The sequence below is a fragment of the Mytilus californianus genome, unplaced genomic scaffold (genome assembly GCF_021869535.1).
Source record: "Mytilus californianus isolate M0D057914Y unplaced genomic scaffold, xbMytCali1.0.p SCAF_12, whole genome shotgun sequence".
Taxonomy (NCBI): domain Eukaryota; kingdom Metazoa; phylum Mollusca; class Bivalvia; order Mytilida; family Mytilidae; genus Mytilus; species Mytilus californianus.
In genome coordinates this window covers 42348091-42371323 of record NW_026262604.1, presented here as the reverse complement: position 1 = coordinate 42371323, position 23233 = coordinate 42348091, and the positions used below count along the sequence as shown (strand labels likewise).

The 23233-nt window shown below is 32.3% G+C and overlaps 1 protein-coding gene across 1 annotated transcript; it reads left to right on the top strand.

The window, feature by feature from the left end:
* Nucleotides 1–449: 449 nt before the first annotated feature.
* LOC127721825 (serine beta-lactamase-like protein LACTB, mitochondrial) lies at nt 450–18795 on the top strand. Its single transcript, XM_052228634.1, has 7 exons — nt 450–1560; nt 9600–9666; nt 10249–10439; nt 11600–11683; nt 12165–12414; nt 16091–16256; nt 16926–18795. Exons 1-7 carry the CDS (start codon nt 1147–1149, stop codon nt 17599–17601), a joined length of 1848 nt encoding a protein of 615 aa, XP_052084594.1. The 5' UTR covers nt 450–1146; the 3' UTR covers nt 17602–18795.
* Nucleotides 18796–23233: the final 4438 nt, after the last annotated feature.

The following is a 23233-nucleotide window of genomic DNA, read 5'->3' as shown; positions in this document are numbered from 1 at the left end:
TAAATGCACCTTTAAATTGTTCATTTAAAATATTTGATTGTGTTTGTGGATCACTATAAAGTAATCCATCTTTACCTCTCAAAGGTGAGACTCCTGATGTTTCAGTCTTTTTCCCTTTTATGTATTGCCAAAATGATTTTGGTTTTTCCTCCGGTTGTGGACTTATGATTTCTTCCATATATTTACTTTAAGTTAAAATGTAACATTCATTTACGCAAAATCATTTACATTAAATGGTGATATGATGAGTCCTATTATATTTGGCATGAAACATTAATAATATTTAAAAACAGATGACATTGACTTTTTGGTCCGGAACATTTCATCGTTTTGAATCCGAAGTCGACTATTTATTTTTGTGTGAACTGGTTTACTACTTATTTACAATTAAGAGCTATGCAAAAATAACAATACTTGTTATCATGAAACCAGTACGACCTATATTTTGAACTAAAGCATGCAAGGTTAACATTGGGACATGAATTTAGTGATAAAACCGTCTTTAAGAGTTAATAGATTTGGTGTAGTCAATTTCCACAAGGTTACTGCTCCATTCGTTACGCTTATTGGTACTAAATGTAACAGTGGTGCGTTGAAAATCTGCAAGAACACAAAATATCAGTTCTCAAACCGGCAAACGTTTCACACAACCGTATCTCTTAGAACGAAGGGGAGAGAAAAATATACCGGATTAGGTCCAGGATCAATTTATATTTACAGAATCGGTCTTTTCTTCGTCTCCTTTCTAGTGTTAAGCAAAGTTACAACACACTTCCTTGTTACTTCTGAATACAGTGCTTATGACGAGGAAGACTACTGTAAGAATGAACTTTCTTCTAAAAAAGAAGTGAACTCAAATAATCTAACTCCGAAATAAATTCTTACTTAATGCTTAAATAGATCAGATGAAATTTGATATTGAATAATCTGTTTCTTAAAGTCAGGAAGTGATATGTAGGTTCAAATATTTAAATTTGAAAAATTAGATTCCTCAAATACTTTCAGATTCATTGAACTAGTTTAAAACAATTTGTGTGTACATGTATGTATGTCATGTATGTATACCTATTTAACACAGATATTTATGTGAAATAGAAATCGGTGTGCATGAATTAAGCTGTAGCCTTGTTCTTCAGAATTTCAAGGATGAGTTGTAGGCATATTAGGAGTGCATGTTTTATGTCTATAACTAGCAAACCTCTCAACACGAAGATGTCAAATATTCATACATGTACCTTCAATGCCTGCAAAAAAATACTTGAAAGGAGATTTATACAAAGGATACACTACCAGAACTACAAAAACGCAGAAAGATTTTCAAAATATGGACAAACTTCTAATAAAAAAGTGCCTTGGTCTAAAGTTTTAAAAGTGATAACTTGCATCGGTGTTTCTGCATCATGTGTATTGGCTCTGGCAAAAAGCAAGCGAGTATTCTCTGTTGGTAAATGTGAAGAAACAGATAAAGTGGAGGAAGAAAAGTCTAGAGATGCCTTAACTAATTCAATGAAAATGTCCAAAGCCATAAATAAAGCAAGAGACCTTATCCAGCGAATAAAGGTAACTTACATTTATAAATTATATATGTTTCCTTGCATTGTCATTCTTGAGAAATAAACTTGTGTATCTAAAATATTTATTTAAAACAACCTCCCCAAACAAGCTTTCTGAATCTGGCAGTAACTGTACATTGTATATATAGTGAAATGGGAAGGTGTGTTTGCTGCTTGTTCTTTCTTTTTTCACACTTGTGTGTCTGCAATTGCTCCTAAACTGCTTACATGTAACCAAATTTACTTTGAAACAATGTGTTGTCATATTCACACACATTCAATACACATTTTGTAACTATGCCTCATCTAACATGTCTAACATGTCTAAGGCCATTAATCATATTTTTCAGATTTTAATGAAAATTTCTTAAAATCTTTACCATATAACATGTATAATGCAATTGTGCTTCTTCTGGTTTTTATTTTAATCCAAATTATGTTATGGGTTTTCCTAAGGTAGCAATATATATATATAAACATGATAAATATGATAAAAATAAAATTGATTTTATGATAGCTCAAGAATAATAAGATAGACATCTAAACTACATGTACATGTAGGTTTATATGAACATCAAGCTTGTTTCACTGGATGTTAAGCAACCAACAATCAATCAATCAAGCTTGCTTTAAAATGTATGATTCATCATTTTTATAGGCAAAATTTCTGTTTGACTGTCCAAAATTATTGTAAATATATGCGAACATTGTTTTCAACATGTTCAAACACTTTTATTCAGAAAAACTTTTTCAGGGCTTTTTGTAAAAAGTTGAGGCAAAAAGCATATAATATTTATTTAATCATGTTAATATATATACATGTAACATGATGTACATTGTAAATGGTTCTAGAAAAGGTGTCATTCAAATATTTGAATTTCTACTTTGGACCAATTTTTTGGGAACATGTGACATGTTCACACTTTGTGACCTTTTTGTAATGTTATATCCTGTATATCGTGCCAAAAAAAGGCAGATTTTTGTCATGGATAAACAAAAATGAAATTATATTTCGTCGTATTATCTACTGGAAATCAAATCTATGGAAGATACATGTCATGCATGTACTGATTACATACATTTTTGTACATGCATACATCATGTATATAGATATAAGAAGATGTGGTATGAGTGCCAATGAGACAACTCTCCATCCAAGTCACAATTTATAAAAGTAAACCATTATACATGTAGGTCAAAGTACAGTCTTCAACACGGAGCCTTGGCTCACACCGCACAGCAAGCTATAAAGGGCCCCAAAAATAACTAATGTAAAACCATTAAAACAAGAAAACCAACGGTCTAATCTATATAAAAAACGAGAAACGAGAAACACTTATGAACCACATTAACAAAGAACAACTACTGAACATCAGATTCCTGACTTAGGACAGGTGCAAACAATTGCAGCGGGTTTAAATGTTTTAATGGTACCAAACCTTCACCCTTATCTGAAACAATAGTGTAGGTTACAATAAACCATTAGATTTTATGGGCGCAGCTATTTTATGAAGATAACATGGTATTCAGAATTAAGAGTATAGCTAATCCTGATTGGTTGATATGTGCGCCCGTTATTTTTTATTATTAGAGACTTTGTGCATTCTGCATTATACCAAAGGCCAAATAAATTATTTTCTTTAGCCCTAACCATGCTAACGGAACTGAGATGTCTTTTCAACGCAAGGATGAGACACGTATTTTTAAGTGCAAAATTGATAGGCATGGGAGATAAGTACAAATTACGCTAAGAAAAGCAACACGAATCTATATTTTTTTTACCAAAAAAATACTGTCCTAATAACTTTTCTTTAATTCTAGCAAGGTTTCGTGATACAATGTAAATACAAAATCAATAAAATAAGGGAGGAATAATTAAAGTAACAGTATTATACCACTGTGAAATGTTAAGCAAGTTTAGAAAAAACAACAATAACCTTAAACAAAAATCCACCATTTACAATAATACATGTATTATACACAGGAAAATGAAAATAATTTTATTGTAAGGTATACAGTTTAAAAGGAGAAAGGAAATATGTTTACAAAATAAATAATTTTGATTTGCATAGTTCGAAGAAGTGAAAATTTATAGTAATACCAACCACTTATCAAAGCTGGTATATAGACCAGATATAACCCTGAATAAGCATGATAAGTAAACATTAAATATCATGTACATGTTTGCACATAAATATTCATATCACAAACATAAACATGATAAAGCATAATTTATTAGAAAGCATAAACAAGAAATTAGTTGAAAAATACAACATGCATGAGGATCAATTTGAATTGTTTTCCAACAATATTATTATACATGTATAATCTCAATCAGGGGTAATACATACATGACATATATACATTGTACAAGTCATATTTATTTACTTGAAGATGTATTAAAGTAATAATACTAATATTTCTCTTGAGGTAATATCTAATATATATTTCAAAATAAATCTATTAGATTTATTAAAGATATGCATATGGGAAATAGAACTTCTGTAAATTTTGATGTACTACAGGGATTGAAGTTAAAATTTTGGCATGGTAGCCCACAGCTAAAATTTTGGTAGCCAATATACAAGTTCTATACAAGAAAAGCAGAATTTCTAGTAGTCCACACCAGATTTTAAGGGCCATTGACGAGTGGGCCCCTGCTAATTTCAAACCCTGTACTAATAGGATTGTTTTTAGCTCACCTGGCCCGAAGGTCCAAGTGAGCTTTTCTCATCACTTGGCGTCTGTCGTCGTCGTCCGTCGTCGTTAGCTTTTTACAAAAATCTTCTCCTCTGAAACCACTGGGCCAAATTTAACCAAACTTGGCCACAATCAATATTAGGGTATCTAGTTTAAAAAATTAGTCCGATGACCCCGCCAACCAACCAAGATGGCCGCCATGGCTAAAAATAGAACATAGGGGTAAAATGTAGATTTTGTCTTATATCTCTGAAACCAAAGCATTTAGAGTAAATCTGACATAGGGTAAAACTGATAATCAGGTCAAGATTTATCTGTCATGGAATTTTCAGACAAATCTGACAACCTGTTGTTGGGTTGCTGCCCCTGAATTGGTAATTTTTCGTAAATTTTGCAGTTTTTGGTTATTATCTTGAATTATTATTATAGATATAGATAAACTGTAAACAGCAATAATGTTCAGCAAAGTAAGATCTACAAATAAGTTGTCATGACCAAAATTGTCAGTTGACCCCTTTAGGAGTTATTGCCCTTAATAGTCAATTTTTAACAATTTTTCGTAAATTTTTGTAATCTTTTACAAAAATCTTCTTCTCTGAAACTACTGAGACAAATTTCACCATACTTGGCCATAATCATTATTAGGGTATCTAGTTTAAAAAAATTGTCTGATGACCCCACCTTTCAACCATCATGGCCAACTTGGTTAAAAATAGAACATAGGGGTAAAATGCAGTTTTTGGTTTATACAATGTTATATCTCTGAAACTAAAGCATTTAGAGCAATTCTGACAGGTGGCAAAAATATTCATCAGATTTAGATTTATCTGCCCTGAAATTTTCAGACGAATCTGACAACCCGTTTTTGGGTTGCTGCCCCTGAGTTAGTAATTTTACAAAAATTTTGCAGTTTTTTTGTTATTATCTTAGATATCATTATAATATCTAATATCTAATACTATTAATTATGATTTTAACCTTTTTTTACATGATTTCCAAAGCATCAGTAAATACAGGTGAGCGACACAGGCTCTTGAGAGCCTCTAGTTTTTAAATGTAGAAAATAAAGTCAAACAACTAAGACTCAACCATGTACATAAAATATTTGATAACAAAACCCCCTTACTACATGCAAGGCAATTTTACTAAGATCAAAGATTGTTATAATTGCTCAACAAGATCTAGTGAACACTGAATACAATTTTTTTATACCAGCTATAAACATGATAAAAGGGCAACAGACTTTAACATTTTATTACAGTGCTATATGTATGTACTTCGAGATTCCGCCAGTGTAGACGCACCACTTGATTGACTGCAAGGGTACAGCGGATCCATGTACACTCCCTAAGGATTAATGAAGATGTGTCCTTTACAATATTAACCCACCACCAGAACAATCCCCACCCCAACACCGCCCAGGGGAGCGTGTAGGACACCAGGAAGTCTGTTATTATGGTGGAGGAAGCCGAAGTACTCGGAGAGAACCACCTGGCTTCTCGGCGGGAACAGACAACCCGAAGAGATTTCAGAAGATTGATCTCCAGGTCAAGCTGGGAACAACTTTGACCTACCGAGGCCCCCCGAAGTATCCAATCTATTTTAAACTCCGGTCTGGATACCAGGGATGTGTGTGGGAGGGTGAAAATCACCCTACTGATGTACTGAAAATTCGACATCTCGAATTCTCACTCGGGACCTTCAGCACTGTAGCCATCGGTTTTAACCACTAGACCACGAACCCACACAATATAAAGGATTGGAACTTGTTACCAAATGATTTAAAGAGCAACAAAAATTTGGCATCTTATAAATCTGGTCATGCTGGTGTTAAAAATTTTCTGTCAAAAAAGGAAAGCAACGATTTTAATAGCAAATTTTTATTTTATTGATTGGCTTTGATATTCTAGTCAATGTCATCGTAAATTTTAATTTTAAAATAATTAGTATAAAGCCTGCCAAAGTCATGATTTCTTATAACTATATTTAATATTTTTAAGAATGTAACATAAACATGATAAAGGGGCCCATTGGAAATAAGCCATATGGCTTTCATGGGCAATCCTGACTAGGTATAGTATCAGCAATTGTTTTAAGATTTTATGATTTTAGTATGTTTACATGTCTGCTATTGTTTTTATACTACATTTGTAATGTTTTATTATGATACTTGATCAAATAAATCTATCTATCTATCTTAAAATTGTAACATTTTAATTTCCATTTCTATATTTGAATTATCTCCCCTTAATCTTTTTAAAACATTAACTAAAATAAGTAATTTTTTTCTCAATCTTGACCTTAAATTCTCAAGTTTTGGTAGGTTAAAACATTTCTATAATTCTATAAACATGAAAAAAAAAATTCTGGTTTGCTAAAATTTTTTTCAATTAGAGTTAATTAAACCTTTTATCCCAAGAACTAAACAAAGAAATCTACTCTGCACAGATGTTGCATAATTGTATGTGCAAAGCCTTAAAAAAAACATCTGAATATCTTAGCATTAAATATATCATCATCAAAATAATTCACCTGCATAAGCATGATAAGTAAATAAAAAGATTACCCCTGACTGACTGTATATATATCATGTTCTGTATATACTGCCTATCACTAGCAAAACATGGGCTAAGCCATGATTGTTTTATCTACATGATCTAGGGGTGCCTGGTATTTTGTACACAACTCCTCCTACTATACCCATCCTTCGAATTTATTTAAACTTTCTCAAAATCTTAACTATACATGTATATTACCAAGTACAATGTATACGTAAATGACATTGTATACGTATGTACCTTCTATTTTGAATTTGGATCTGAATTATTTTTTGGGGTTCTATAGTAAACCAAATCATAGACTCTGCCAATTGCTTTATTATAACTATCTTGGCATGAATGGGGTGCCTATTTTATATACAATACATATTTGTATAACTCCTCCTGAACTCCTCATTTTAACTTTAATATTGAAATTCATCAGAATCTGGAATATACAATGTATACATGTACATTTTCGTACATGTATTATGCCAGTGTGCACCTCCTATTTTGTTTTTTTTTCCAAATTATTTTTAAGGTTCCTATTATATAATTGTATTCTTCTCCATCATGTATACAACATTGTACAACATGGACAATGAATATAAACAAAATTAAAATTTTTCTAATTAAGAAATAATTCTTTCATTGCACATTACATGCTCTATGCTCATTTTAACATGGATACATAGGTATTATATTTGTCAATATCTTTATACTAAGCGTTAGTAAGGTGTAAAATGTTGACAAATATAATGCCTACCCATGTTTAAATAATCATAGAGCATGGCATGATAGAATTATTTCGATTCTAATAGGAAAATTAAGAACTTTTGTACTTCGAAGCAAACCGATAATACACGTGTAAAAGGCATCCATTTTGATTTGTTGAAACCAAAACGTTATAGAAATCAACCGTTTCACAATAAGCAAATGAACAGATACATGTAAACTTACTTTTAGCATGTTTAGAATGATTTAATTTAAGTTCCTAGCGAGCAACACCAAAACAATTGTCCATTTTGATTTCCGGCGTTGCTCAATACACAGCTGACGTTGCAATTTCAATTGTGAAGTCAATCACGTGCAGCCCATGTTTTATCAGAATTAGATCATGGCTTTGTTTCCAAAGCGAAAGAAGAACGTCATATTAGAATTATTATTCTAACATGTCTAATTAGTTGTTTGGTATGGATTAATGATCTAATTGGAAAACACAGTAGCCAGTTTAAAATATTCAATCTACTTTTCTATAACTAATTGGGAGTGGCTATTTTAATGCCCCACCTAAGGGCATTATGTTTTTTAGTCTCTGCATTCATTCTTCCATCCGTCCTTTCGTCCGTCTGTCCCGCTTCAGGTTAAAGTTTTTGGTCAAGGTAGTTTTTGATGAAGTTGAAGTCCAATCAACTTAAAACTTAGTACACATGTTCCCTTTGATATGATCTTTCTAGTTTTAATGCCAAATTAGAGTTTTGACCCCAATTTCATGGTCCACTGAACATAGAAAATGATAGTGCGAGTGAAGCATCCGTGTACTATGGACACATTCTTGTTATTTCATGAATTTATTGATATGTGATTTCTTCAAAATAAAAGAAAAAAATCACTTGATCATCTGAAACATGTGAATATTTCCTTTCTTGTAAAATTCTATTCATTTTTTAAGCATACACAATTTTATGTCACACAGCCAAAAACATATGGTGTTTACATTTTGATAAAATTGAGAATGGAAATTTGGAATGTGTCAAAAAGACAACAACCCCAGACCAAACAGCTGAAAACAGCCGACGGCCACCAATGGGTCTTCAACACAGCGAGAAAATCCCGCACCCAGAGGCGGGCTTCAGCTGGCCCCTAAACAAAATGTGTACTAGTTCAATGAAAATGGAAGTCACACTTAACTCCAAAACATATAAATGAACTAAAATTAAAAAACATACGAGACTAACAAAGGCTAGAGGCTCCTGACTTGGGACAGGCACAAAAATGCGGCGGGGGTTAAACAATTTTGTTTTGTGAGATCTCAAACCTCCCCCTATACCTCTAGCTAATGTAGAATAAACAAACACACAGTAATACGCACAGTAAAACACAGTTTAAAAGAAGTCTGAGTTCGATGTCAGAATAGGTAACTTAAGAAACTAAGCAAAATAACAATGATACATAAATTAACAAGGGACTACTAGCAGATACTGACATGCCAGCTCCAGACATCGATTAAACTGATTGAAAGATTATGTCTTCATCAGATGAAAATCAGGCACAATCCCTCCGGTTAGGGGTTTAGTATCATACCACCATAAAATATATGAGAAGAACATCATAACCTGTATCATGCCAACAACTGGTTTTAGAATAAATGTGTTTATTTCCAATGCAAAGACCCTATGAGCATGATGAGTGAATCAATATTAATACCAAAATATGCCATCTTTAATGATCTGACAACAGTATCATAACCATATCCCTTCTGAATAAGCCTGTTTAAAGGTTTGGTTAGCTTTTGAGGTGAATGCCGACATTTTTGTGCTTTGTAAAGAATATTACCATAAAAAATTGGATGTGAAATACCTGAACGTATAAGGTGTCTGCATGTTGATATATATTTACGAATGATGTCCTTGTACCGATGATAAAATTTAGTAAATGTTTTGACTAGTTTGTGATATCGAAAACCTTGGTGTAATAATTTTTCAGTAAATAACATATACATCTACATGTAATATAATCATTGAATATACATTTGTAAATGTTAAGGTAAACAGTATAGTGTTTTTTTTAATTTCTAAATATTTTACAGGATGAAACAGGAAGTCCAGGAATTGTTGTTGGTGTAAGTGTGAATGGAAAAGATGTATGGAAAGAAGGTATAAAATGTGTCTTACTACTTTTTCTTTTTGGGTCATTGGGATGCTGTCTTATTATCTATTGTGCAGTTTTCTATTGATTCTTAATGAATTTATTCACGTGATATGTACATGATGCAAAGCAATAATAAAACAACCCAAGCATTTCTGAATTTATAATATTCAGTTACCGGTAGTTTTTGATTTTTGATACAGTAGCTGTGATGGTGTGGACAGTTGGTTAAAATTGTGTTTGAAAATATTCAAATGCTAAACATACTACTTTTCCAAACAACTGTGGATTCATCATTATTCGTTGGATATCAATTTTCATGGATATCATGGGTACAGGTGAACCACAAAATTATATGTTCAACGAATGACAAATTTTCTATAGTCTTGTTCATGCAGACTTCGGCAAAACTTCAAAACTATATATCCACAAACGTATTAGTTTTCCTTTATCCACAAAAATTGGTACCCACGAAAAATAAATGATCCACTGTATGTTAAAGTTAGATTCATTTTATACATATGCAATGTACATGTACATTTATTCTTATATTTTGCACACTGATACACCGCAGCCATAATATATTTCAGGTCTTGGATATTCTAATGTAGAGAACAGAACACCATGTACTGCAGACACAATATTCAGGATAGCTAGTATCAGCAAATCTATCACCATGGGAATGGTGGCTAAGTTATGGGAAAGTGGTGTCCTTGACCTTGACAAACCAGTTCAACATTACCTGCCACAGTATCCTGTTAAATATTTTGATGGTCAGAAGGTAATTTTAAAAACAATTTAAGAAGTCCAAACCTTATTATTTTCAACTAAGATATTTAAGGGAATTTGGCTTTGATGGCAGATCTTCAATAGTCTCAGTTATATTTATTTACAAATTTTGTAGAGCTTTACAACCCTACAAGACACATTTTTTATGTATTGTGTGTTGTTGGGATTCTGTCGTATTGACATGTACCCTACTTCTCCTTTTATTCGTATAGATTAGCAATCAATCTATCAAAATATGCCAATCATTAGGGGTGTAAGTTAAACAATGTTTAAGTAAAATTTGTCAACTGTTACTTATAGTCAAATATTTTTTTTCTCCAATGTTGGAGTATTGATGTCCTTGTCAGGAGACCTGTCAATGTAGATTTCCATTTTATTTTGATTTGGTAGCTCTTGTTTATATCTGTATATAGGTGATCTATTTGTACATTATAAACCTCTGTAGAGTTATCTTTCTTAGTATTGGTATAAACATGATAAAAAGATGTGGTATGATTGCAGAGATCAAATATCAAGTAGATGTTACTAACTATCATGACTATATATATGTCACTGTATGGCCTAAAAAAATGGATGAAACCTATACAGCATAGCAAGCTACAAAAGGCCCCAACATGACAATGTTAACCAATTCAAACCAGGAAATCAACAGTCTGTTTTATGTACAAAAGGTTAAAAGAGAAACAAATATGATATACTGCAGCAAACAACAATCACTGAATTACAGGCTCCTGACCTGGGACAGTCACATATAGAATGTGATGGGGTTGAATGTATTTACATGTATCATAATGGTCTAATGCTGTTCTGATTGGTTTCTCAGAAGAAAACTGTTTCTGTAAATTGAGAAATTATTGCGTGCATTTTTTATTGTGATTTTGTAAGAATGGACAAAAATGTGAAATCAATTATTGCAATTTCAGGAAATCTGCATACAGATATACATGTATATGAATTTCTCATGTATGTATCAGATATCAGAATGCAAATTTTTATTATAATAATACTCACCAGTGGCATTATTAACATTAACATGATTAATAAAAACCTCACAATAATTTCTGAACTTACAGTAACTAAAACTAAAAAGTCATACTGAGTAGTGATTACTATTGAAATGAATGTTCACTAATTTCTGCTATTTTTCTACAGGTTGACATAACAACAAGACAATTGGTTTCCCATCTAGGAGGAATAAGACATTATGATAAAGACTATATAAAGAAAAATAAAACTGTAAGTTCAAATAAATCAATTGAAATAATGGTATATAATATATTATTATTAACTTGTTAAGACTTCAGAAGATAGAGTTCCACATGAGTTCTGTTTGTTGAAATCCATGATCATATCCCTGTGATTACATTTTGTGAAAGGGAGATACCATAGAAAGGCTTGTATAGTTCGCAGTGGTACATAGTCCATATCCCTGTGATTACATTTTGTGAAAGGGAGATACCGGTAATTAAATTAACTTACTTCAATATAGAAATATTTGGTAATAGTCTCTTGGGGATATCATTTTGTGAGTACACTTACAGTACTGTTGTAGTTTTGCAGTTTAAGATTACTACAGCTGGCTGATTTATTGTATGATGAATGGTTAACACACCTCAAAGCTGATTAGCTTTTTGGGGCATCTAATATAGAGCACTCTTTTTTGTTATCTGATTGGACAAAACTTTAAATATGACCTTTTTAGTTTTAAACTTTTCAGATTAAAGATATTGAAAACTTAGAAAAATCTTCGAACACAAACACAAAAGATAATGTTGACAAATCAGACAAGAAAGACAAAAACCAAACATCAGATAAAAAGAAGGAAGAAAGTAAAGATGGAAAGAAGAATGAAAACGAAAAGAAGAAATCTGAATTTGAAAACAAAGAGTATTACATACAGAAGGCTTTTACATCTATTACAGAGAGTCTGACTCTTTTCCAAGATGATCCTCTAGTACATAAACCTGGTAAGACATTGGTGAGAGTCTGGATGGGGTTAACAGGTTAGAGAATAATGGGCCAATACTACAGAATAATTAGCCAGAAAAAATAAAGAATAGAGAAAAAAGGGTGCTAAAGTATAAAGAATAGAGAATAATGAGCAAAAAATATAAAGAAGAGAAAAAAATGACATAAAAAATTAATGAATAAAGAAATGAAGGACCCCATCCTGACCCTCATTGGTAGATGTAACATTTATCCTTAAAACATGCAAACCTTAAATGGCACTTTTTTATGAGCATATTCCATGAAATATTCTTACCGTGGTATGTAAATTTCTTTGTTTATTTTGTGAATCTTTACTTACCTTGAGTGCTGGAGGTCATATAAAATTAAGAGATTTGATATCATTGTCATTGAGACAACTATCCAACAGAGTCTAAATAATGTGGTTCAATAGACAAGTATAAAATAAGGAGATGTGGTATGATTGCCATTGAGACAACTATCCAACAGAGTCTAAATAACATGGTTCAATAGACAAGTATAAAATAAGGAGATGTGGTATGATTGCCATGGAGACAACTATCCAACAGAGTCTAAATAAAGTGGTTCAATAGACAAGTATAAAATAAGGAGATATGGTATGATTGCCATTGAGACAACTATCCAACAGAGTTTAAATAATAGGGTCATAAAGACAAATGTAAAATAAGGAGATATGATACCATTACCATTGAGACAACTATCTTAACAGATTCCAAATGATGTGGTCCAATAGACAAGTATAAGATTAGGAGATGTGGTATGATTTCCAATGAGACAATTATCCAAAAGAGTCCAAATGACATGAATTTAAGTAACTATAGGTCACCATACAGCCTTTAACAATGAGCAAAGCAAAATACTGTAGTTTTGATCCATGGACAGGTTAAACAAAAGACTTCAATACTTGTATTGGCTGTTTCTCCTCATAGCAAATCATTTAGAAAGAAGAGCATGGACTGGTCTGCTTAGAGTTGAATAATGTTTCTTGGTTGAAAGACATGGGTCATTGATTCTGTCTAAATAAGCTACATGTACCTTCAAACATAGAGAAAATCATTATGTAAAAATGTTATCATTTTACCCTAGAATAATTACCTTGTCTATCTGTGTGTGTGTGTCTGTCCATTCGTTTATCCAACAAATATTTCCATCACACTTTTATTTATTTACCCCACATCCTTTTATTAACATCCACATACATCAGGTGTCAAGCGAAGTAAACATTAAATAATTGCATTTTGTTTAAGTCTGTATGATTTATTGTCCTATTCCCTAAATGTGTGTTCCTCGTACAAATCATTGTCCTATTCCCTAAATGTGTGTTCCACGTACAAATCAATATTAAGGTGGTACCAAACACCTTGACTAAAATTAATTTGGCTCGTTTAATTTTCATAAAATTTTGACAAAATATTTACTTTGACCCTTTGACAAAAATATAAAAATTTCAAAAAACTTGAACCACACACTTTATCGGAAAAATTTCATTGGATATATAGCAGTTTGACAAAGACTAATTTTGATCATTGTGAAGCTTTATATTTCCTTAACAATAGAACGTGATTAAAACGTTCAGCTGATTATTACAGAGTTATCTCCCTGTAGTGTTATGTACCACCTTTAAGTAAAATATATTAACCATTGGCTTCATTTGTGCACCTTATCCCCATCACTTGTCGTCCTTCGTCTGTCGCCTTTGTTGTTTGATAACTTTTACAAAAATCTTCTCCGTTGAAACTAATGAGCCAAATTTAACCAAACTTGAACATAATCATCATTAAGGTATATAGTTTAAAATAACTGTCTGATGACCTCCCTTGCAAACCAAGATGGCCAACATGGCTGAAAATAGAACATAGGGGGTGAAATGCAAGTTTTTTATCTATTTTCTTGAAAACCCTTATAGATAGAGAAATTTTGACAAATCAAAAATGTTCTGAAAGTTGAGATCTACCAACTGGCCACTTGCATCAAAATTGTAGGATGACTTCTAAATTTTATAGGAGTTATTGCCCTTAAATGAGGAATTTTACCTTGTTTCATGTTTGCCTATTATATTGTAAATTATAAAAGATAGACAGAAATTTAAAATAGCAAAAATGATCAGCAACACAATATCTACAAATAATTCAACATGGTCAAAATTGTCAGTCTACTAAGTAGACTCTTTGTTGAAGTTATTGCCCTTTACTGACGATTTTTACCAATTTTTTGGCATTTTTGCTTATAATTTTGCAAACTTTAATGACAATTTATGTTTGCATCATTCTCTGAAGGTTGAGTTGTCTGTATCCGGTAATTACCAGGGTGGCATTGTACTAGTTTATAAATGAATTAATCCAATGCTCTTTTCAATTAACGAGGTATAGCTAGACCCTGCTATTATATACAGTTTTAAAAATAGAGACAGAACAGAGGAACTGTTTAGATAAATTTCAACCGTCAAAATTGTTATTTGTATTTTTGCTTAATCTTTAGAGCTTCTGGAAGGGGGGAGGGGCTTTGCACCCCCAGTTCCTCTAGTTCAGCCTTCCATACCTCTGCCTTGCACTGCAATGCACACAGAACCTAGCTATGCCACTGAGGAAGACAGTTTGTTCATGTTCTAATAATAACATACAGTTAAATGGAATAATAATTGTCTTATCTTAAGACATAAATTACAATGATAAAGTATAGGTTTAATTTAGCAAGATAAATGTAGTTCAGGAATTATAGCTCTTTGGATATTGATAAAAATATGCAAATGACTTTTACCAATTTCAACTTTAGCTTTTAATGCAGAATTTATTTATTTTCTAATCATCTACTGTGGATTCATTTAATTTGTGGATTGAAAAAAAATTGTATTCCCGTAGAAATGCCATTTCATTGTTTTTCTAAAGTTTGTTTACAAGCCTAAAGAATTTTTTCCTCATCAAACATTTAAATTCACGTTTCATGTAAACCACAAAATCTACAAAAATTGGTATCCCACAAATAATGATGAATTGACAGTACCTGTAATTATACCCCACGCAACGGGTTGCGGAGGGTATAATGTTTTGACCCGTCAGTCCGTCAGTCCGTCCGTCAGTCCTGTTTCTTGTCATCGCAACTCCTCTCAAACCACCCAACAGAATTTCACGAAACCTTTTTAGATAATAAGGACATACTATGTAGTTGTGCATATCGGCAGGAAATTGCGATTCAATTTTTTTTCTAGGAGTTATGCCCCTTTGAACTTATTTACTTTAATGTACCACTGCAACAGTTTGTCATCGCAACTCCTCTCAAACCACACAACAGAATTTCATGAAACCTTTTCAGATAATAAGGACATACTACGTAGATGTGCATATCGACAGGAAATTACGATTCAATTTATTTTCCAGGAGTTATGCCCCTTTGAACTTATTTGCCCAATATACTACTGCAACCTTTTGTCATCGCAACTCCTCTCAAACCACACAACAGAATTTCATGAAACTGTGTAGATAATAAGGACATACTATGTAGATGTGCATATTGACAGGAAATTATGATTCAATTTTTTTTTCTGATACAATTTTTTTTTCTTACACTTATTTTATTTCTCCAATGATAATGTGGGGACGTGGGGTATGTGAGCGCGCTCACTAAGGTTTTTTCATTTTAAGAATGTTATATTTACAGGCAGTAAATTTCTGTATACCTCACATGGATGGACCTTAATTAGTGCTGTGATGGAAAAGGCTGCCAATAAACCATTTGATACATTAATGAAGGAGTACTTCAAGACATTAGGACTTCAACACACATATCTTGAAGAAAATGATCCACTTATTTACAACAGAGGAAGGTATATAATGATTTGAGTATTGTAAATTCTGAAATTATTTGGTGGTTTTTATTAATGCAAAAAATGTGAATCCTTGAGTATCCCAATAATAAAAACTCACATTCTGATTTCTGATATACCTGTAGATATATATATTCCTGAAATCGCAATTATTAAACAGGCTTTTTTGTTCATTTTTCAAAAATAGCAAGAATAAATGAATGCAATAATTTCTCAATTTACAGTATATTGAAGATGAGTAAACATGGTAAAAGGAATACTTGTAGTTGTGACTAATAATTTGATCAACTTGTTCAAAGCTTCAGAGTTTTTCTTTTCTGAAGAAGAACCATACAATGTTGTTAATAAGATAAAAAAGTTAACCAAGGATAGTACTAGTTTGCAAAATGTGCAATAACTCGTCCCTCCCCCCCCCCCCTAATTTTTCTTATGGGCGAAAAATTAATGTATGTCTCCAGATTCCCTGTCCGATATTTTTTGGTGGGCCTTTTTTGAAAGTGAAAACTAATACATGTATATATATATTCAAGCAAATTGGAGAGTTCTTATAAGCAAAATATATTTTTTTGATTTTTTACATTAAATGAATAGAAAATGTTTGTTTTTCTTCTGAACTAATGTGGTTACCAAATTTCTTTGTATTAAAACACAATCTTTTTTTTGTTGTAGTCATTATGTGAAAAATAAGAAGGGAAGAATGATAAATGCTCCATATGTCAACAATTCTTACAAGTGGGCCGGAGGTGGATTTATCTCAGATGTCACCGATCTGCTAAAATTTGGAAACATTATGTTGTATAGCTATCAGTATGATGCAGATAGTTTGAGTGGTGCAGGCAGTTCAATAAAAGGAAGTATCCCTAAGGGAGATAATCCAACTAAGGAAGATAACTCTAGATCAAAGGATGAGTCAGAATCTGTGAATAGTGTAGTAATGGGAAATAACTCAGAGAGAAAACTTTTACCTGGATATTTGAAAAGAAAAACAATGGATATGATTTTCACTCCCGTAGATAAAACTGAGTGTTCATGGGACAAAGATGGGTTTTACAGCATGGGTTGGGCTGTTGTACCAGAAAAGTATGAAAATGGTTATTGTAATCATCAAAGGCATTACATGTCCCATACAGGGGGTGCTATAGGTGCTAGCAGTGTGTTACTTGTCTTACCATCTCAAAACTTTGGGAAACCAGAAAAGACAAATTCAGGAGAAAAATATGCAAAGCTGCCTGATCCACCAAAAGGGATTGTTGTTACTGTTATTACTAACATGGGATCTGTTGGGTTAAATAGGGTTGCTCTTGAAATTGCAAAATCATTTGAATCTGTTGAGTCTAATATTTAACAAGTAAAAAATGTATATATATGAGGGTCTGGATGGTGTTTACAATTTAGAGAATAATTTAATAAGGCTACAAAAAAATAGAGAAAAATAGGCAAGCAAAATATCAAATATAAAATGGGCAAACTAAACATACAAAATAAAGATTATAGAAAAATAGTGTAAAAATAAAGAAAAATGAAATGAATACCCCACCCCATCATCCTGATTCCTCATATATTTATACAATCATATGAAGTGAATGAAAGTAATATTTCATAAATCTGATTCAGAAAATATGTCAAACAGTGAAATATATAACCAGCTTCAAAAGAACAATTTCTTAAGCATTTTATTTTGGAGACAACAGTATTATTTTAGCCAGTATTAAAATTTGCAAGACATATTCAATAGTTTATATATAAATTAGTCAAGTGCACCAGCACCGTCTGTTGGTACAAGCTAGTAGAGTAATCAGGATGGATACAGAAGTATGCTGTAGTTGTTGTAAAACCTAATAAATCTAAACTACAAAAATCATATAAAAAGACCACTGCATCCTGGTTAAAGCAAGGGCACCTTTAACAAATTCTTTTTTTTTTTATTGCCTGTCCATGCCATGTAGGGTTTTTTGGGCCAACAACACAAGACACAACATGTTTTAGACAAGAAAAACAACGTTAGAGCATGAAAAAAACTTTTTAAAAAGATTTAAAACTATTTTTGCATCATCAAATTTTTTAGGTCGATAGGTAGGCAACATCAAACAACGTCAAGTTTATTTTTGGCCCAAGGATACTATTTTATTGTCTTTGTGTCAACATGTTTCACCACTGAGTGGAATCTTCAAGTCACTATAAAGATATGAAACGAACAATGAATTTATTTTAGTGAATTTAATAAATGTACTTCAGGACAATGTAAAGATAGGAAAGGATTAAATTTACTTCAGTATTTGTTTCCTATTTTTATATTGTCCTGAAGACGACTCTAAGTGGTGAAACATGTCAACACAATCAGGACAATAGATAATTTCCCTGCTGTAACCAGGACGTTGATTGTCTTTATATAGTTTGACTTTATCATGTTTATTTATAAATTAAGCGGTTTTCCTAAACTACAATGAACAAGAGTCAGTTTTTTATGATACTGTAAATTCCAAAGAAATATCTATAGTGTTTTGATTACAAATGTATTGCATTAAATATATGAAATGAATACTACTGATTTTAAGATTATCCACCTCATTTTATGGACCAGTGATCATGGTTAAGTTTACGTGGACAAGTTCGTATCTCAGATACTAAAGCAATATGTCCAAAATATTTGGAGTATGGAATGATTGTAAAGTGTACATGTCTGACAGGCAGGTTTCATTTGACGTTGACCTCATTTTCATTGTTCAGTGGACAATGTTTAGTTTTTGTGGTTTTGTCTATTTCTAAGATGCTATAAGCAATAGACCCACTATACTTTGTGTGTGGAATGATCGTAAGGTGTACATGTCTATCTGGCAGGCTTCATTTGACCTTGACCTCATTTTCATGGTTCTTTGTTCAATGTTAATTTTTCATGGTTTTATCAGATACTATAAGCAATAAGTCATTATATTTGGTGTATGAAGTTGAGAATGGGAATGGGGAATATGTCAAAGAGACAACAACCAGACCAAAGAGCAGACAACAGCCGAAGGCCACCAAGGGGTCTTCAACACAGTGAGTAAATCCCGCACCCGGAGGTGGTCCTCAGCTGGCCCCTAAATAAAATTGTGTACTAGTTCAGTGAAAATTGACGTCACACTGAACTCCAAAACATATAAATGAACTAAAATTAATAAAAAATACAAGACTAACAAAGGCCAGAGGCTCCTGACTTGGGACAGGCGCAAATAATCGGCGGGGTTAAACATGTTTTGTGAGATCTCAACCATCGCCCTATACCTCTAGCCAATGTAGAATAAAGAAACACATAGCAATACGCACAGTAAAACTCAGTTTAAAAGAAGTCCGAGTCCGATGTCAGAATAGGCAACAAAAGAAACTAAGAAAAATGACAATGATACATAAATGAACAAAGGACTACTAGCAGTTACTGACATGCCAGCTCCAGACCTCAATTAAACTGATTGAAAGATCATGTCTTCATCATATGAATCATATAAAAATCAAGTACAATCCCTCCTGTTAGGGGTTTAGTATCATACCATCATAAAATATATGAGAAGAACATAACCTGTATCATGCCAACAAGTGGTTTTAGAATAAATGTGTTTATTTCTGATGCAAAGACCCTATAAGTGAATCAATATTAATACCAAAATATGCAATCCTTAATGACTTGACAACAGTATCGTAACTATATCCTTTCCAAATAAGTCTGTTTAAAGGTTTGATTAGCTTAGGATAAAATGATTAAAGTGTACATTTCTGTCTGGAAGGGTTCATATGTCCTTGACCTCATTTTCATTGTTCATTGATCAATGCATATGTTAAGTTTATGTGATAGTTGTTGTAAAACTATCATATTACAGACTTTCAACATAAATTCAATTATAAGTATAGCAGACAAGACATCTCAGTGTGTGCATTTTTGTTCCCATTGTTTAAGGTCATACACATGTGCTTGTTGTCACAATTCAATTTTTAACATCAGTTATGTTTTTAAAAGAAGTTGGAGATCAAAATGGACATTTCTGTGAGAGATGAATTTAAGAAAACTTTTAAAAGAGTAAGTCGGTTTGTCTTTTTACAATTGTAATTGTGAAACACTTGTGTCCATGCTATATCAGGTTAAAGTGTTTAATTAATGTAGTTTACCGTGAAGTCTTGGTCACATAAACCTAACAGTAGACATGTTCATTATGAGGTAAACTTTTTGAAATTATATGTCTAATTCAGGTTTGGTCCCAATTTCACAGTTCATTTAACAGTCGGGGATAATCAGCTTATACAAGTCATTTTTATTTACCTGAAGATGTAAGTAATATTTACTTGTATAAGTAAATTTGAAAGATTTTTATTTTATTTTCAAAGTTTGAATTATATCCCCTTAATCTTTTCCAAAAAATTTTCTAACTATACAAATCTTTGATATAATAAATTTTTTTTTACAACCTCTTAAATTTTCAAGTTTTGGGATACCTAAACAGAATTTTATTGTTTGGTAATTAGTTTTTTAATAAGAGTTCAACCTTTTATCTCAAGAACTAATCCATTGTGCAAAGATGTTTAGTAATTGTCCAAGGACTTCAAAAATTGCTCCCTGAAGGCTTGTAAATGAGCAGTATTTTGAAGATAACTTACAAATGAGATTTTCATTGTTCATGAAATTATACTTTTATGAATAGTAAAGACAGACAATAAATCACTCTATTAGAGCACTGAAGTCAAGAGAAATTCAAGAGTAGAAGAAAATAAGACTTTTTTACTTGTATAAGTAAAAAACATCTGAATGTCTAAGGGATATAACTCTCCCTCCAAAATAATTAACCTGTACCAGTAGATAAAAAACACTTGTACAAGTATTACCCCTTTTTATTAAAATGGGAATGGAAAGTGTCATGTCCTATGGACACATATTGTTGTTATAAGTCTATTTTCACTTTATTAGACCCATATTGGAAAATGGGAGCATAAGGCCTTACGGTTGCATATAATTGCTTACATTCACTTCATTTGAACTTTGGTGGATAGTTGTCTCATTGGCAATCATACCACATCTTATTTTTAGCTCACCTGGCCTGAAGGGCCAAGTGAGCTTTTCTCATCACTTGGCTTCCGTCGTCCGTCTTGGTCATCATTTGCCGTCGTCGTCTTCGTCGTCATTATCTTTTACAAAAATCTTCTCCTCTGAAACTACTGGGCCAAATTTAACCAAACTTGGCCACAATCATCATTGGGGTATTTAATTTAAAAAATGTGTCCGGTGATCCTGCCTGCCAACTATTTTTGATGATGATTTTTACCAATTTTTTGCGTTTTTGCCTTATATCTTAAAAATTATAAAAGATAGATAGAAACTTAAATAAGCAAAAGTAATCAGCAAGATAAGACCTACAATAAAGACAAATGGGACGAAATAGTCAGATGACTCCTTATTAGAGTTATTGCCCTTTAATGATGATTTTTACAATTTTTTTTGTGTTTTGCCTTATATGATAAAAATTATAATAGATAGATAGAAATTAAATAAGCAAAAAAGATCAGCAAGATAAGATCTAAAATTAAGACTATTGGAGGAAATTGTCAGAAGACTTCTTATTAGAGTTATTGCCCTTTAATGATTTTTACCATTTTTTTTTTGGCGTTTTGCATTATATGATAAAAATTATGATAGATGAATAGACACTTTAAATCACAAAAATGATCAACAAGGCAAGATCTACTAACAAGTCAAATTTTGCGGATATAGTTAGTAAACTGTCACTCTTTATAGGAATGAATGCCCTTAAATGAGGATTTTTTTTTACCCTCTTGAGTTTTTAGCAAAAACTAAAGACGATACAGAGAAACTAAACAGATTAAATGATCAGCAATACAAGATCAACAAAATATAGATTTTCGTCATGAATTCTATTCTTGTCTACAATATTGGAGAGTGCCCTTTGTTGAATATGCCCATAGACCAAGGTGAGCGACACAGGCTCTTTAGAGCATCTTAGTTACTTAGATCAGATCTAAATTAGTCTGTGTAATTAGATGCTGATAGAATTGTAATTGGGCTTAGAAAGAGAACACATAGATTAGTCTGTGTAATTAGATGCTGCTAGAATTGTAGTTGGGCTTAGAAAGAGAACACCTAGATGTATATTATACAAGGAATGTGGTTGGGAAGCTCTCCAGAATTGGCAATAGAAAAACAAATAGTTGTTTCTTCATATAGCTATTTCTGAATATATTCCCAATTACATTGCTGCAGATGTCTTGTCGTATGCAAACACTAATGTCCAGTATGGTCTGAGATATTAAAGGGAATTTACAACTCCTCAATGTCGAACCACAGCCTATAAAAATAGTTTTATCCCACATACTCTTGAAATGTGGAATTCACTTGAAAGAGAAGTAAAAATAAAATATTATAAGCTATACAGGATTCAAAAGAAAGTTGAATGAGGATATAAGTTGCTATCAAGGTTTTTCCCACTGATACACAAAAAATCAATACAATTCACTGTCAGTTGAGAAATGTGGCTCAGTGGCGGATCCAAAAGGGGGGGTTGGGGTTCCGAGGGTTGGACCCCTTTTTTTGACGATCAATGCATTTGAATGGGGACATACATATATTTGGAACCCCTCCTTTTCTCCTGTGTTGGAACCCCCTTTTAATGGCTGGGTCCGCCCCTGATGCTAGTGGTCTAAAGCATCACATTTCTCTGACCATTTGTTGGACAGGGTAGAAGATAAACCTAGGTGTCCGAAGTTGCTTTTTTTTTTATTTAGAGAATTTGGTATTGATAGCAGATATTTGGTTCTAAATTCACAAAGTATTTGGGACATAGAAATGTTGATATATGATGTTATGCATTATTGCCTCGTTTTGATCCTTAGATGTCAGTTTTGGAATTATGATTACAAGGTATACCAAACACTTATTTCAACGTCTGGATTATTTGTATGTAATATTTGCTGCTGGGCATTAAAACACACAACAATTATCA

Coding starts and splice junctions, on each gene's coding strand:
- LOC127721825 (XM_052228634.1), top strand. CDS start 1,147: ATGAGTTGTAGGCATATTAGGAGTGCATGTTTTATGTCTATAACTAGC. Junction 11,684..12,164: donor ATATAAAGAAAAATAAAACT/GTAAGTTCAAAT, acceptor TAAACTTTTCAG/ATTAAAGATATTGAAAACTT. Junction 12,415..16,090: donor TCCTCTAGTACATAAACCTG/GTAAGACATTGG, acceptor TTATATTTACAG/GCAGTAAATTTCTGTATACC.